At 34.6% G+C, this 18,208-nt stretch overlaps 1 protein-coding gene across 1 annotated transcript in view; it reads right to left on the reverse strand.

Annotated features, from left to right (window-relative positions):
• Window positions 1-686: 686 nt before the first annotated feature.
• LOC142335953 (uncharacterized) overlaps window positions 687-18,208 on the reverse strand; it is a 38,110-nt gene continuing 20,588 nt past the window's right edge. The window contains exons 4-6 of the mRNA XM_075384370.1: window positions 16,369-16,541; window positions 8,033-8,152; window positions 687-862 (exon numbers count right to left, since the gene is read on the reverse strand). Coding sequence (XP_075240485.1) covers window positions 687-862; window positions 8,033-8,152; window positions 16,369-16,541 — 469 coding nt within the window. The remainder of the gene's footprint in view (window positions 863-8,032; window positions 8,153-16,368; window positions 16,542-18,208) is intronic.

Genomic DNA, 18,208 nt, shown 5'->3' on the forward strand with positions numbered 1-18,208 from the left:
TTTGATTATCCGGCTGATACGATGCGTAGAAAAATATACAAGGCAGATTAATTATTACATTCAGTATAAAATCAATAAATACAGTGATTTCAATTATTTATGAAATGATTGATTTGTTCAAAAAACATAAATGCAGGTTCGGAATTCAGATATTCGAATGGTTGTTGAGAATGTTGCAATAAATGATACTTTTACTTTTGAAAAATTATTATTTTTCCGCTAAATGTAATTTTTAAAATCGAAAACTGAAGAATTGTGTACAGCTTCTTGTTTTTGTTTACTTGGTTGGAAGCTTAAAAGTTGAGTTTTTCTGTGTTTTCACATAAAAAATCACATGAAATTCCATTTAAATCACATAAAAAAATTGTGACGCCCGACATGAGAAATACATGTCAATTTACATGAAAAATCATGTAACTGCCAGATTTAATGTGTGTCACTTTTTTCCAAAAAAATTGCTTGTCGACACACTTTTTTTTATGTGATTTACACCATTGAGCTTAAGAGTGGTAAATGGGAATTATTATAGAGTATTCAAGAAGTCCTGGAATCAAGGACTGTATTTGTCTATTTGAAATTCGTGAAGGTATTTAAACTCTGAAGAATTCCTCATCTTAAGTTCTTAATCCGTTGAGTTGAGTGAACTTGTAGATCCAAGATTTGAGTCAAGAGGTTCCAAAATACAACTAGTCAGCATGGCTTGAGTCCAGACGAAGATATGCTAGACCAGAAGAGATTTTCCTCTGCTTGACCACAAACAGTCCAAAGGCAACCAAAAGAGTAGCAAAGGCTGCCAGAGTGAACAAGGAAGCCAGGGAAGCAGCCAGGGGTGAGTACTGGCTATTGGGTCCAGTCAATGCAGCTGAAATATCAAAATAGGCCTAAGGGAACCCAACTTTTGTCTTCTGTTACTGGACCAAAAATTAGAGATGCCAATTGTTCTCACTACCAAAATGGAACGAAATACCGATTTCGTACTCAATAAAAAAAATTTCGTGTTTTTTCTTAAAACACATGCGAAGTTTTGAAAAACTTTACCCTTCTTAACTGCTATATAAGCTCAGTATAGAACTCTTCAAAAATCCTCATATTACCAAACAAGATAAATTCTTTTTTTTGGAAATTAATTTTATCGACAATTGATTGGGTATTCTACTTGGCATCTGAAAACGTTACTGGAGCTATCTTGACTTATTGTATTTCGTCAGCCGGTGAGATCAAACCAGTTTCTTTTTGCTTTCTTTTCAGGTCAACATCTTTTTTTGCTATGTTTAACTAAGACTTTGTCATAAAAACCCAACGTAACCGACATCAAAATGGAGACAACTGCACTAGCAAAATGGAATAAAGACAAGTTGGTACAAAAAATTTTGAAACTAAGAGAAAATAAAAGAACGCCACTTAATAGTAGTTTGCAAAAATGTGAAATAGATGAGCTCAGGAAAGATGTAGAACTATATAACGAAAAAGCTGCAATAATTGAACAAGAAAACAAAGAACTTCGAGCAGCTTTAGACAACGAAAAAAGATTATATGATCAGTCAACGTCGGAAATCATTCACTTGAGAGCTCAAAATGACAAAATGCTGACAAAAATTATTGATGGTATCGTTGACAACGAACGTAAAGCGTCAGAGAGTGCTAGCAAAAAGTTTTTCCCCAAATTTGTACCAAGGTTTGCTAAAAATTTAGTTATTTCGGACAGCACGTTCAAATTTGTAAAACAAAGCGATATCAGTAGCGAAACAGCAATACACTCCTACCAATCTGCAACCATTAATGACGTCAACAGTACCATTGATTCGTATTCAACAGGAACAAAGTCGGAAAGCCTTATATTTCACCTTGGGCATAACACTATTGATCAGGAGCAGCAGAGCCAATTGGTGACCTGGTTGGCAAATGTATAACAAAGTTCAAACCACATAAAGTTGCAATTTGCAAAATACCGAATGTAAAGAATGATCTGTATGGAAGAGATGTAAATAACAAAGAAATTAATGAATACAACAAGGAAGTCGATAGTATAGCCGATCAACTTAATGGTGAATTTGAGTCATGTAAAAATAAATGTCCTGAATTACGACTTGGAAAACACAGATATAAGGCATGATGGTGTTCACGCTAATTTACATGGAATCAATAAAATAGTAGCGACTCTGAGAAACCACTTGAAAAGGATTGGTTACAATTGTTCATCAAACGATGTCTCCTTGACACAAATTCCACCAAAGCGCAAAGATCTTTTTGTACCCATGAGAGACGGATGGAATAATTTCAACAATCGTATTGAATTCTGATACATTTGGGTGACTTCTTAGAAATCAATAAAAATGTTTTATTTGAGATGTAGGTGGATTTTTATGTTGGTTTTAATTTTGATTAAGTTTGCTTTTTTTTCTAGAAACGATTGAGTTTCTCAAAAGTCACTCAAATATATGTAAACTTAAAAAACCAAACTACCGTAATATCGATCAGATCAAAACTTTTTTACTATGGTTCGGTATATTTAACATAAAATATCTACTTATAATCATCGTAGTTATTCTACAAAAATATGGTGACATTGAAAGAAACCCAGGTCCATCAAATTTGGATAAAATAACAACAACTGAAGAGTACAATGGTGAGTGTGCAAGAAAATCGGAGTTCCCCAAGTTTTGGTATATGAATTGTAGAAACCTCAATAATAAACATGAGCAACTGTCTCGTTTTTTGAAAAATCTTAATGAAACCTCATTCCTAGTTGTTACCGAAACATGGATAAACGAAAAAACTGACATTCCCGAGTTTTATCTGTGCAATAGTCATCACTTCATCCATCAACCAAGATCATCATTAACTAATGTACGGAGAGGCGGAGGGGTAGGTATTTGGGTTCCCAAACAGTTTGAAGTAAAAATGAGAAATGATTTGAACACAATCAATAGAAGTTTTTTTGAGTCAATGTGGATTGAAATTGGTAAGCCTTTAACAAAAAAACTACTCATTAATGTAACATACTGCCCCAATGTAAATCTCTCTAGCTTTTTTCTGGATGAAATGACTGTAGAAATCTCAAATGTGTATTCGTATAAAGATAATCTAATTTTATTTGGAGATTACAATATAAACTTGTTAGGCGCAAAAGGTAGACAGTCACTTGATATTTTCTCAGCAAACAATGGGCTATGCTACGTTAATGAAACGGAGGCAACATGGACAAATGGTGAAAAATGGTGACAAATTCGTTAATTGATCACTTCTTTTTTCTCGAAGAACCAAATTTTTGAAGCCAATGTCCTAGAGTCGACTCTTGGAGTTGATCACTTCACAATAGTATATCAGTCATCATTACAAATAGATCGCAGTGATAAGAAAAGACAGTTTTTGATACGTAATACCATGAAATATTCAAGATCAATTTTCAATCGTGACATTGCGCTGCAAGATTGGTCGCCTATGTACCCGATAAATGAGCCGAACGAAATGTTTTTAAAAATTAGCGAAATTTTTGAAACTATACTGAGTTGTCATGCACCCTTGACGTTGGTAGAAAGTAGTACCAAAAAACAACAAAAGCAATGGTCGACAAAAGAATTACGTGGTCTCATAAATGAAAAACACCGTCTCTTTAATGCGTAGAAGAAAAACCCAAAATCAGAGATTTATAACATTTACAAATCTTTACACAATTCAGTGAATAGAAAACTGAAAAAAGCTTCAGATGATTATACAAAGAATTTTTTCCAGCAGCTACCAACATCAAGAGAACAATGGAAATTCATCAAAAACAGGATCAATTCCAACAGCCAAATAGAAAAAATTGACAAATTAAGGGAAGATAGTCATTTTGTTGAGGATGACAGAGAGATTGCCAATATTCTTAATAACTGTTTTGCGAGACTAGGATTATACCAAGGCAAAGACGTTGCTCCAAATTATTCTTCCCTAACATTTGATGGACCGGAGTTTAGCTTCCGACCAGTGACCAGAAAAGAATTGTATAATGTTATTGATAATCTGCCTAAGCATAAATCGCCCGGACCGGGCCATATACCAGCATGGGCGCTAAAAGATAGTAAACTGTCTATTGGAACTCATTTACAATTTGTCGTCAATGACTGTATAAACAAAAACACGTTTCCTAATTTTTTGAAAACAGCGCTTGTTACACCTGTCTATAAGAAGGGAGACCGACTAGAACCAGAAAACTATCGACCCATATCAGTCACAACAACCCTAGCAAAAATTTTTGAGCGATTACTACTTGAACAACTAACTCACCACCTAACTCTTAATGGTCTGATTAACAAGAATCAATTCGGATTTCAAAAGCAAAAGTCCTGTCTCGATACTATCATTTCATTAACTGAAAAAATAAACCAATGCGTTGACGAAAACGAATTTGTTGTCACACTCTTTTTAGACTTAGCGAAGGCTTTCAACTCAATATCTTTAGATGTTTTTATGAATAAAGTAAAAAGGTATGGAATTGGAGAAAATGCAAGAATCTTATTAAACTCTTTCCTTTGTGATAGAAAACAGTGTGTAAAAAAATGGGATAGCAAAATCAGATTGGGTTGTCATAAACCACATTGTTCCTCAGGGAACTGTCTTAGGGCCTCTAATTTTTATACTTTATGTCAACGATTTCAGTGAAGCTGTATCAACGAATTGTGATGTATTACAGTTTGCCGATGATACAGCAGTTCTATGTTATGCAAAGAATGAAGCAAGTTTGCAGCTAATAGCTGAAGATACATTAAACAAGACAGATCAATATATGAAACAAAACAGGCTAACTTTGAATGAGGACAAAACGGAGTTAATGGTGTCCAGGAATGAAAAATTGCCCATCATTGAAACTGTCGATTTCAAGGGACATCGATTGGAAGCATCTGAAAAATGTAGATATTTTGGTGTAATAATTGATAGGGAACTGACATACCAAAATCAACTAAATAAGGTTATCACTAAAACGGCTTCAGCAATCAGATCATTATATTTGGTTCGTTATCAGGTACCGTTAAAAACAAGAATAAATCTTTTTAAAACACTAATTTTGTCTCATTTAGATTTTAGTGCAATTTTTTTTCAAAATTTACCATCTTACTCTATTGACAGAATTAACAAACAGATAAACTGGGGCATAAAAGTTTTCAATATTCTCCAACAAACAAGAAATCGCTCTGATAAACATTTCAGGTATTTAGAAAGCGTGCCTATTATTGTAAACAAACGAACCCATGACATTTTCTTAGAACAAAAACGTAAATCAAAATGGAGTAATGGTTCAATTGTTCGTAACTTTATTCGAAAATGGAACACACTTCCAATTACAATTAGAAAAGAAACGTCGAGGACCAAATTTAAACAAAAAGTTACAGCGGAAATGCTTAAACGACACCAAAGAGTTCCAATAGACAGAAGGGTTGCATGATTCAAATATATTTTTTATTAAACTATTTTACGATAACCGAACCTTAGTTTGTTATAAATTAGAAAAAAAATAAAGTTTGATTAAAAAATTTCTAACATGTAACATTAACCAAGTGGTTAGTTTAATTTACATGTTTTCAGATTAAAAAAAGAGAAATTTAAGTTGAAAAAAGTTCTATTAACCTTTGCTGTACAGATATTTCTAACACTTCTTAATTTATCTTTAAAATACGCTAACTTTACAGCAATTTTATCTTAACAAAAGACTTAACTTCACCCTAACTTACCTCGATAAGACATTAACATTTTACCTCCACATAATTTTCACCAATTCACCTTGATTTCTACCATTCCGTATCCTTAAATGTTCGAGTAATGTACCCTAAACGTAAAGTAAGTTAATAGAATTGTCCAAACAAAGTTACCTTAACGTTACTTTAACATTATCATAACGTTTACCTAAGATGATTTTACCTTAATTCCGTTGAGCTAAATTCACCTCAGCATCATTTAGAGCGAATTTTTTTTATGTTGCATCGCATTCAATTTTTTTCATAAATCTTCTCAACAATCGCCTCCCCCTTAGAGACCTAGTTGAGAATTGTCATCCCCTATCAGATGCCCGCAATCTGCACAACAGACAACATGTAGATACCTAGTATCATAATCAGCACTATATCTGAAGACTCGTCTTGGCTATCGATAAAAACCAAGCTCTATTGATGGTCAGAAATTTGCTTCCTTGAATTCTACTGAAGGATTATCCCCATTGTACAATAGAGGGGGAATAGCTTAAAGGATCAATCTGGACTATGTCACATTCTGTACAAAACCAAATAAAACATAAAATAATTCAGACTTATCTTTTGCAAAAGGGGAGGCAGTCTTGGAAGCTTGATCTGAATGTTCCCCAGTGTAGTTAAAGTTTAATATGCCAGACTTTTTTGTGTAGTTTGCCTATGAAAAAAAAAATGATTTTCATACAAATTTTAGGTCATTTTCGTTGTTTTCTTTTTTCTAAAAAAAATCGAGAAAAAGAGTTATTCAAATGAAAACAAACATTTTATGTGAATAAAATCTTTTCAATTCCGTGCGAGCCTGGCTTGACGTTAATGAGAACCAACTTGAGTATGATTCAGAAAAGAAACTGTAAAATAAAGCAAAAAGTCTTGTGTCGCAAGAGCCAATGAAAGTAATGTGTATACCATGGTTGAGATCCCAGACGGAATCAAGTAAGTTCAGACCGAAGTTGAACGCAAGAGTGGGTGTCGTGCGTTCAAAATCACATAGTCTGGTTACATCTAAAAACGCAGGAAAGTCTGGACACAAACGCACAAAAGTGTTGACATGAACACATGAAAGTGTGGACATGAACGTGCATATGTCTAGACATGTACGCATTTTCTCAGCTTTGTTAAAAAAAACTAATATCTATCAGATGACTTGTAGCACTCTTATTCCAAAACACAAAAGTTCATAACACAAAAGTTCTTAAAGCTGGAACTCACTTGCGTTCAAAACAAACAGCAAAATCTCTAATTCGAAAAACATTACACCCACTCTTTGTGTTTAAAACTTTCACATCTTGTGTTCAAAAACGTAATTGAAGTTGAAAAGAAAACAAAATAATTCCATATAGCCTACAATCTATAATATTAGGCCAAAAAATATTTTGCAATGCTTTTTCAAGTTTAAGCAAAATTTTAAAAATTTGAAATGAATACATTATACTAATTTCAAGTATAAAGTTTTTCGTTTTTTTTTTGCAGTTTTCTGACTCTGAACGCATTAAAGTCAAGAAATGAACTCACGAAAGGCTCAACATACACGCAAGAAATCTTGCGAACGCACTGTAGTCCGGTGAACGCAAGAAAGTCAGGTCATGAGCGCACGAAGGTCTGTTGAACTCACGAAACTCTAGTGATAGCACAAAAATCTGGACATAAACGCAGAAAAGTCTGGTGAACGCACGAAACCCTGGACATAAGATCTTTTCGTCTGGGACAGTGAAAACATTGACACTATCCATGTGAGACGGTCCGCAAATACCTATTTCCGTCTGGCAACTCAACCTGGGTACTGTGAGAGCTGATTGATACAGAATTAATGTGCAGCGAACACAATTTTCAGGTTTTTGCAATACTTCGCGGCGACTAATGGGGGAGAAACAGTTTTCAACGCGAAATGCCTGTTGTTTATTTTCAACTTTTAACGCGTTAAAAGCGATGAATTTTTGTAAGAAACAAATTCAATATACCAGTTTATTTTTGATGTTTCAGCAGATTTGCGATATTTAGCACTGATTTTTTAAAACCGATTTCTGCTTTTAGCGGCAAATTTCTTTTAAGCGGAACCAAAAATTTAGAAAACTCTTAAGAAATTGACAAGAAGATTACTGTTTTCGCCGCACTCACCGCCAAAAAATGCGGGTGCGCTCCATTAAAAAGTATATTTTTTTCATTTTTATTCATCGCAGTTCATACATTTTTGTCGTGAAAAAAACTTGAATGGGGAAGGTTATTGTTTAGTGAGCCCCAGGAGATGTGATCACCTGAGTATTACTTCTCAGATTGACGAAGTAGAGCAGATTATCTAACTTAATTTGACTAACTTTGCTTAGAAATGTCTCTTCGAACGACAACGATTGGAGATGAAGACACCATTCCAGTCCTCACTTTGTTGTCCAGGCTCTCGCCAGTTGCCAGTTCACGCTTGTGACGTTTGCTACAATCTGTGAAGTAAAATCATCTATTTTTACATATGAGTTCGACTTTAACATCTCTTTCATCCAAACAACTCCCTAGTTTACACTTAATGTCAAATTTGCAATTATTTATAAAGAAATTGCAAACTTTGTAAAATGATGCATCAATTTTACAAATATTTGCATAAAGGTCTTAATATTTGTGTCTCTTATCGTAATTATTTGGCCCTGTAGGGTGATTTTACCACCCATAGCGTATACAAGGTGTACTTTAAACATTTTTCAATTGGATTCATCAATTTCCGATAACGGGTGAGGAAAATAACCTACTTTGATTAATTAAGTAGAGCTCGACCGGAACGAACTCGGCATATTGTTTGCAAATTTTTGCAAACTTAGCATTATTTTGCAAAATTTTGCAAATTTTACCTTAAGAGATAATTTGCAAATTTTTACAAATTTGGCATTATTTTTGAACTAGGCACCCGCATGGTTATAGCACAAAAGTTATGATTAAAAACCATTCGTGTGCACCTAAAAGTATATAATTTTGATTAATTAGTGTTAATTGACAGTCGCAACTGCAATAAAACCTGGACAGGTTATTTAGGCTTACATTTGTGCGAACAGGAAATAAAATATCCCAGCTATTTTTTTTGTTTGAAACCGAATCTGTCTAAACCGAACATACCGAATCTTGCAAAACCGAACATACCGAAGCTTTCTTACATTCTAGACCAAAAATTTCTCACATTTGAAACCAAACATACCGAACAAACCGAAAATGCCGACCATTTCTTACGTAGAAAACCGAACATACTGAACATTTCTTGCGTCGTTTTTGTTCGGTCTTCTCAACTAGGGTAGCAAACGTAATTTTATGCTGATTATTAATGATTAATTAATTGGTTCACGAGTTTTTGGAATTTGAGTTGCGCCCCATTCCCATCAACCCATACGACACGCTAAATTGTTTTATTTTAGATCTTTTTGTCATACGCGATTATCGTAATTTACTTTTGTGTTGATGCTCGGTGCGAAGTAATGAATTTGAATTATAGTGAGTATATTGCAAACTCGAGGCAAGAATGCCAAACTCTACTGAATTTTGATACCCGCCTGCTATTTGACTCAGGCAGATATTTTAAATAAGATTATAGAAGGTTTAAATAAAAACTGATTTATAGAGGTTAACATTATCGAATGTTTACAAATCTGGAATCGGATTAATTTCAAAATGTGAATCTTTTCCGTTTGTTCCCCCCCCCCCCACACCCCCAGCTTCGTGAGTGCATATTTATTGCACCCCCCGACGCACGTGCCATATTTTTAGATAATGGTTTAACATGTAATAACACGTGCTCTGTAATTGGGGGGCGCATAACGCAATGGGGGAGGCACAAACCGAAAAGATACCAAAATGTTTGCATTATCTTAATTTCAACAGGGTATGAACTAAAGAATTGATTATAACTTTAGCCATAAAAAAGTCTGGCTGCTAACAACGAAAGAATGAACATAATTACATAAATGAATATTAACTATTATGCAATTATAATCACAGTATCATCATCAAATGACTACCAGATGTGGTATATAGCGATTCATGTACCACATTTCTCCCATTCTGAAAAAAATCCCGATTTTTCAGCTAAATTAACAAAATGCAAGGGAATTATTGACGATATGTACTAGTTAAACGCAGACTTATTATGTGACTAAATGTAAAATGAGTTTTAAATTTGTGAATCAGTTTTTTTGACCTGAATCACTATCCGAATCAGACGCGTATGCGGCGGCATCGAGTGTTCTTAGTGATCTGAGAGTCAAAATTGGCAATATAATTTTCAGGAGAAATTTGCTGTTAAATTTGTCCCATATTTTAGTTTGACTCGGCGAGTTCCGATTTATTGGAATCCATCAACGATTGTGTTTCGCGAAGCAGCAAGCATAAAAGCAGAAGTAATTTGCTAGTTGGAGTCGAAGTCGTTTGGTGGAGCGACAAATTTTGCTCCTTTTTGCGAATGAAGGTTAGCAGAGCATAAAACATGTACGACTCGCTTCTATTTCGTTTGCTTCTTCAAAGTTCTTGTGGGTACAGGAATACCGATGAATCGTACCGTGATTATCGGGGATTAGGTCTGCCTTTGCGGGCTTTACGGGCATCCTTACACTGGGCGTGCGGCACAAATTTGAATTGATTGACGAGACACAACTTGTTTTGTTGGTAGGTGTCTTGCTTACAATTTTCCCGCTACCATCAATCTTGAGTTTTAAATTTTGGGCATGCTTTAGAATTTTTTCCTTCGTGAGTTTTGTTTTTCCTTCGTGAGTTTTGTTTTTCCTTCGTGAGTTTTGTTTTTTCCTCCGTCGTGAGTTTTCTATGATTCTGAAGGTGTGCTCGTCCTCCTTTACCATTGTGGAGCCCCAGGCTAGCATCTCGCAGAGTCCGTTTTTGATCTTTTGTGGGCCACATTTTCTTCGCCAAAAGTCAAGAACTGGTTATAGAGAGTGGTCAGCCCTCCAGCCGAATTAGCCGCAATTTGCTCCGCGGGTCTTCTCGTAGTCTCTAATTTACATTCGAGGTGGCTATCCCTAGTAAAGCACGAATTGATAACTTGCAAGAATTCACTTGGAAGACGATGCTATAAATTTTTCAACACAGAAATTTAAAAACCAAAATTACTTCAGTTTAAGAAACCTCTTGAGGCAAAATTTGCAATACAAATTTTGTCGACATTTTTTGGTGGAGAAATACACTATAATTGAAGTAAGGGAACTAATTCATAATTGTAATTTAGAAGTATTTTCTGCTCGTTAATTGGCATTGGAAGTAAGTTTTGGTTAAGCTGTTCATATCCGTATAGTTTTCGAAACAGAAAGGCTAATCTCGGAGAAAAAAATTGAATACTCTTCCAAAAGAATTCAAAATCTTGCAAGATTCTTGCAAGTTATGAATTCTTGCAAAACCAGTGTAGTGTCCATTTTCTCTCCATTTATTTCTCACTTCTGTCGTGTTCGTCCCATCCCATCCGTCCTACCAATCAATTCGGTCCAGCCGACCGTATCTTGATCTAAATATGAATCTACGATTTTCTGGTATGACCCGTTTTTTCATGTTTGCTTCAGTACTAAAACTGCTCAGAGGCTTGTTTACTTTCCTCCACTCATTCATTGAACTCTTTATTTTTTTTTCGCGACGATTTTGGAGTTCAAATTAAAATTCTTCATTGCGGCTTCCTTTATTCATGCTCATTTTTTAGTTGTCTGGATCAGCCCCAGTAGACCAATGGATCCTTGGTCGCTAATTAGTGCTTCCATTACTTCTGTATTTTTGTTCGCAAAATGACGTCATTTGCTTGTCAATTGTGCTTCCAGCTTGATCAAATCTAATTGTGCGGAGGACGCCGTGCGTGATTATGTAATTGTCAAGTATTCTTAAAATATTATTTCCGGTTGCGTAATCAAGCAGCTCGTTTAATGAAGATTTTGAAATTCTTTTTAAACAGACCAAGAAGTATCTTTTTTGGTCTTTTCTATCATGGATCTGTCTACCGCAGTCAACTTGTACCTCTGGGTTAGTCTCAATATACTTTTTGATTCGGTGGCAATTTGTTTTTTGGGATGATAGGTTTTAAATGTTTACCAACTATTCTGCAGGCAGAACAATTGAAAGTTTGTAGACATTTCGTTTCATGTATTTTGAACCGCTATATCCGCCATATTTTGAAACCCCGGTCGAGGTTTTGTCAAAATATAATGAAAGATTAGCGTTGAATAGCGGCGAAAAAAATTTTTTCACCGCAAAGCGCCCGCATCTTTTAGCGTTGAATGCGGTGATAGCGGTGAATTTTTGTAAGATTTGCGGTTTTTAGCGGTGAAAATATTTTTTTCACCTCTTTCATCGGTTCGAACCACTCACCTCCTGCATGTCACCAACTTCTTATTCCACTGCGCCATCTGTCACTTTCTTAACTGATATTTCCTGTGAATTTAAGATAAGCGTTGAAATTAGCGGTGAATATTTGTAAGGTTTTAGCGATTTTAGCGGTGAAAAAATTTTTTTCACCGCATTCTGCTGGTAGCGGTGAATTTCTTTTCACCGCTTAAGGGGTGAAAAACAATTTTTGACCGCTTAAATTTTTTTTTCACCGCATTCATCGCATTGAGCGCAAATCTTACATTTTTATTCAAATTCACCGCAAATCTTACATCTTTTAGCGATTTTTAGCGGTGTCACCTCGACCCGGGACATCCATATTCACGAAAGAACCGCCATATCTGTCGTGCACCAGCTTCCAGGGTGGGCATTCTCGATAGCGTCCACAAATGCTTCCTTGATTGAAATGGTTATCACCAATTCGAAAGAGAAGTAAGCCGAGGGCAATTACAGGTCCAACTGTTTTAATTCTCAAACACTCATTTCAAGGTCGTTGGACCAAAAAATTTTTGCTGATTTTTTGCGTAAATGCCGTAGTTTGGAGACAGATATTGGCTAAATTTGGGATGAATTTACGGATCTTTTCCGTTTGTGCCCCCAGTACGTTATGCGCCCCCCAGTTCGAGAGCACGTGTCATTACATAGTAATTCATTATGTAAAAATATGGCACGTGTGTCTGGGGGGTGCAAATAATATGTGCCCACTAAGCTAGGGGAGCACAAACGGAAAAGATCTGAATTTACTTAGATGATGTACAGAGCCTAAGAATTACCTAAGAGTTTTTTCAATGAATTTGGTGTTTATATACTCAGAATTGAACTAGTTTTATTTCTAGGTTTCTATTTCTCGTTGAGTAAAAATCCATCCATTTAATTTTGTGCTTTTGCAAAGTGGCATTTATTGGGAATATTTCTCAGTTTTTTTTCGTCTATTTTTAGGGCGCATTGTAGCTAGATTCATGTGCCCTTATAAACTACCTGTAATAACATTTAGTCTTTTGTCGTGAAAGCAGTATATGTTCGTTAAGCCAATTAGAGTAGCATCTATTGCTTTCTTGAATTGCTCGTTTGTTAATGTTTGTTAATCAGTGAAAGCACGTTTTGAATGGGCAAGTGCTTGTCATTTCTCTGCCATCTATATCAAAATTGCAAAGGCTTGCGGTGTCTGGGTGTAATTTCCATTGACCGCTTGCACTCAATATTTGCACTCAGACTTTGAGATTTTTGTTGATCTAGACTCTCAATCTTTGCATTTGTTACTTGTTTTAGGGAATCAATTCAGTCTAAACTTTTACTTCAATCACTAATACAGTTGAGTTTTCTTTCTACGTCCCAATGATAAATGGTGAAAAAAATTTTCAACAAAACAGGATGAAAATTTTTCTTTCAGAACTTGTTTTAGGAAATTTTAAATTTCTAATTTCACTTTATCTTGCATTGTGTTTTATAATTTTTTGGCTTCTTTGATGCCGTACCTGATAATTCATGTGGAAGTTTGATTTCAAAGCATGACTTTTCGATTTTACCTTTTGGTTGACAAGAGCTGGAAATTCATTGGCTAATTGTTGTTCCTAGATGAATGGTGGATCGATACAAAATTAAGGACAGACTACTTTTTGTTTTTGTGCCACGCAGATCCCGATGCACTGAAAATGTCCCTTCCAATAAGTGGTTGTAGTGCGTATTCTTCTACCACAAATTTTTCCTCATGCGCTGAACAATAGTTCTATTAGATAGGATTAGATTATTAGATGGCAATTGATTCGATTAGATTGCTCCCAGAATTTTTAGAACATCGTTTGAAACTGTTTTAAAGCTTCGGTTGGCATATCTCATCTAACTTGCCTCCTCGAAACTATTTTCAGTTTTGCTAAGTCTCTTGTAACATTTGGACACTCACTCCAATCAAGAAGCAGTGATCATAGAAGTTCTGGTTTTTCCGGTTGTTACAGTCACTTTTTGCTGTCCAAATTTGTCGATACGACATTCGCTAACATTTTTCATTGCATTCGATGAACTTTTTGATGCGGTGTTTATTTTTATCTGCTTTGCTCACTCATTTCTAAACTGATTTTAATTGTTTTAATTGTAAGCGCGCGCTCGAAAATGACTAGGTCTACGTGATTCTTTAATATATGGAATAATTATGACTTCGAATGTTCATTGATTTTTCAAAGCCCATCACTTTGATTAACTGTTGGAAATTAAAAGTTTAAAAAAGTGTTTACCATATACTTTTGACCGGATATCATGCATCTTAAACTGTGCGGCATTAGTAGATTAAATTGTAGATACCAATCAGGTTGCTTTTTTCTGTATCATTTAACCAAATGATTAAGAGTATAAACAAAACAAAAGGCTAAATATACACTAAAAATCAGATCAAACACTAGCCACCAGAAACTGATTCGCAATCTGAACATGGTAATTCGTTAGAAATTGGATAGTTTAAAAGGTATAGTATAAGGAACTATAGTTTAAAAAATGATTGTGGTGTTTAGCTCCAAAACTATCAACCGAAATTGGTAGCCTTTCTCTTGATAGGTCTAAAACCCAATGTGTATCACTATCTGAATTTAATTTCACAATTATGTTTTAATCTGTATCATTATTAGTTTGAAGTGTTTCATCTGTCATTATCACGCAACTGTGTTCAATTTAGTTTTCAATTTTTTTATAGCAACATTACTTATATTTTTGTTCTCAATTTTTACTTCCTATGTACAATTGATTGTTAAGTGCTATAAACATGTCAAATAGGTGTTATGTCAAAAATAATACTAATAATTTTTATAGTACTCAAAATAATGATATTGCTTTCATCAAAGTTTATGTAATGATACTTTAAAATGAAATCATAATTTCCATGAGATATGTATGAATATTAAACATGGTATAATATAGTATGATCCACCAGAAGATTCATCCATTGTTGTTGATAAAAAAAAGAAAAATAAATTATGATTTCAAAGTAAGAGAAATAACTATGCAAAGAATATAAAAACTGTGCTTGATAGTAAACGGAAGAGAGTGCCAGCTAAAAGTATAAAAAATAACATAAAGTATGACCCGCGAGAGTATTTGTTCATCGTCGTTAATAAAAAACAGAAAAATGGTTTATGATCACAGAGTAAGAGAAATAAATATGCATAAAATAGGAAAACTGTGCACGGTATAAAACCAAAACGAAATCCTGATACAGGTCATTAATGATGTTTGCCCTAGTAATGAGCGGATTCAAAACTTGCAAGATTCTTGCAAGAATCTTGCGATTTATCAATAAAGGCAAAAAAATAAATCGGGGTACCAATGTTTTTTGGAAACGTCTTTGAAATAAATTTTTGTTTATTGAAGGAATTACAAAACCTAAATCAATGGGAAAAAATTCAGCCCTGATTCAAATTCTTGCAAGAATCTTGCAAGTTTTTGAATTCCAGAAAATTTATTTGTGTATTTTTTGGTAGCTAAAACTAACTGAAAAACCAAATATCATGACTGATATCAGAACTCTTGATCAGCAAAACTGAAATTAAATGACTTTTTCTCGTAAAGGCCTTTTGAATGTGAAATCTTGCAAGAATCTTGCTAGATTTTTGCAAGATTTTAGATTTTTTCATCACTAGGGTGCCGACATGGAAACTTTGCATATTTGATTGTAGTAAGTATATCAAAACAAAGACAACTTGAACGCATATAAGGAATGACTTTATCTGATATCAGATTAATTGATTGCTCAATTCAAAATAAATTATAGAACACATTTTGGGGGGTCAAGACCTTTTTTCACTTATTACATGTCTATGGAATGGGTATAGTCCTATACAACCTATGATATGCAAATATTGAGATGAATTCGAGGTATTTCATTTTTTTTCATTTGCACTCGATGCCTATGTTAACAAATACTAACGTGACATAATCTCCCTAGTTGAGAAGACCGAACAAAAACGACGCAAGAAATGTTCGGTATGTTCGGTTTTCTACTTAAGAATTGCTCGGCATGCTCGGTTTGTTCGGTATGTTCAGTTTCAAATTTAAGAAGTTGTCGATATGTTCGGTCTGGGACGTAAGACAGCTTCGATATGTTCGGTTTTGCAAGATTCGGTATGTTCAGTTTAGTCAGATTCGGTAAATTCTGTTTCAAACGTAAGAAAATGTCTTTGTTATGTTTATAATACCGAACAAAATCGACGATACCGACGAAAAAATCGTAAGGGCTTTCGTCGTTTTTGGCTAGAAAAAGCGACGATACCAACGGTTTCTTACGTTATCTAACCCAAATTTCACAACTAGGGCTACTCACTTATGTCACATGCAGACGTGTCTTGGGGTGGACAGGCGAGTACTTTGCAGTGTATGTAGACAGTATTGAGGGTGACAGTTCCAGAGATATACCAGCCGAACGCCTTGAACTGGAAGAACTCCTCATCCAGTTCAGAGCCAGCCATCCTTTCAAATGAGTCATCAGAAGGACACCTGCGCCAGTATTTACAGTTAACATTAAAGTTATATGAATCCAAAAATATAAATCTTATTGGCATATCAGAAAAGATACATTTATTGTTTACTTGACATCGGACGACGTTTACAAACGGGCTAAAGATGTTTCAGACAAAAAATACCTACTGTAAAACAATTTGATGTAACTCAATTCCATAAAATTTATTGTTTTTCGAAAAATTTTGAGATATTTGAGATCGAAAGACTTTTTGCTTTGTTTGAACTTCAAAACAGCCGGTGTTTTCGCCATTAGGTTTTTTTCTGTGATAAGTTTTGTATTTTGCTGGAAAAAATATTTTGAAATTCAGCCGTGTGGTTAATGCGTTCTCAATTTCATCAATTTGTCAACGAAGTGGTTTAACGCGTCCGGCGTCGAACAACGTAATCAGACTTTAAAGTTATTGGAGAGGCCATTTTGAAATCAAAATCTTTTCAGGTAAAAAACTAATTTCAAAACTTTCATCAAAAAGCTCAAGGCACAGAAATCTGCCTTCTCTCATATTGTTTTGAAAAATGAGAGTGACTAAAAAAAATTCTCAGTCAAGGGAGAGAAATTGTTTGTTCAAGTTCTGAACAGCGTTTCAAAAAGCCAATCCAGAATTAAAAATACTGTCTTTTGTCGTTCAGGAATGAATTGCAGATGTTTCGATGGGTTGCTAGGGTTAAATCGACTCTTGATAACTTTTATAATAACTCTTTGCCGACCGATAACGATTGATTTTTTTTCAACTAAAACATAAAACGAAGGCTTAGTTGACAAAACGTTTTTTTTCTGACGCAAGTTTGCTGACCTTATGTCTTCTTAAACTCTGAGTTCATGAAGACACCTGAGTTCATGAAGCGAAATGCCCTGAGAAAAAACGGTTTCTCAACTAAATATTCGTTTCTTGTTTTAGTTGAAAAAATCAATCGTTATCAGTCGGCAAAGAGCATTACATTATTAGAAACTTTTAATTGCCGAATGAGATTTAATTGCCGTGTGGTACAATAGTACATTTTAGTTTGGGGCTATCGTTTTGGTGTAGCAAAACAAGTTCATTTTGTTAATTTTAATTTAGTTCATTTCATCTACCTTTAATTAATTCATTCATTTGATTCTAGTTTTGAAGATCGAATTTGATGTTTTCATACTTTTAAATATGTTTATATCCGGTGCATGATCTTATCTCTGTTCATACTGTCTCGTGATTGTAAGCTGATGATCTTCTGTCTGTTCAAATTTTTAGTGATTGTAAGTTGCCGCATTTGGAAGTATAGTCATATGAACAAATTGTTATTCAGTTTTGTTAATTTCATCTAGATTCATTCACTTCATTTTCGCAATTCAAATTAGTTGACTCTCTCTTAACTAGATTTCGCTCCGCCAAAAGTCTTACTTTAGACGAGATAAATTTAACCGTATTTCACTAAGCGAAATACCCAAGAAACAAACGATAGTACTTTCGCTCAGCCAAATCTACCTATATTCTGTAACCAGAATATTCAACTCACAAACAACAAAATTTAGTGTTGTTTCGCACCGCGAATTCACCCATAAATAGTCGTTGTAGAATAAGCCAATCGGCGTCGCGAATCATCTCATCCCCACAGATTGTAAATCTGTACGACATGGCGCAGTCAGCTCGAGAATCTAGAAAAACAGC

This window comes from Convolutriloba macropyga, chromosome 3 (assembly GCF_964194025.1).
Source record: "Convolutriloba macropyga chromosome 3, txConMacr16.3, whole genome shotgun sequence".
Taxonomy (NCBI): Eukaryota; Metazoa; Xenacoelomorpha; order Acoela; family Convolutidae; genus Convolutriloba; species Convolutriloba macropyga.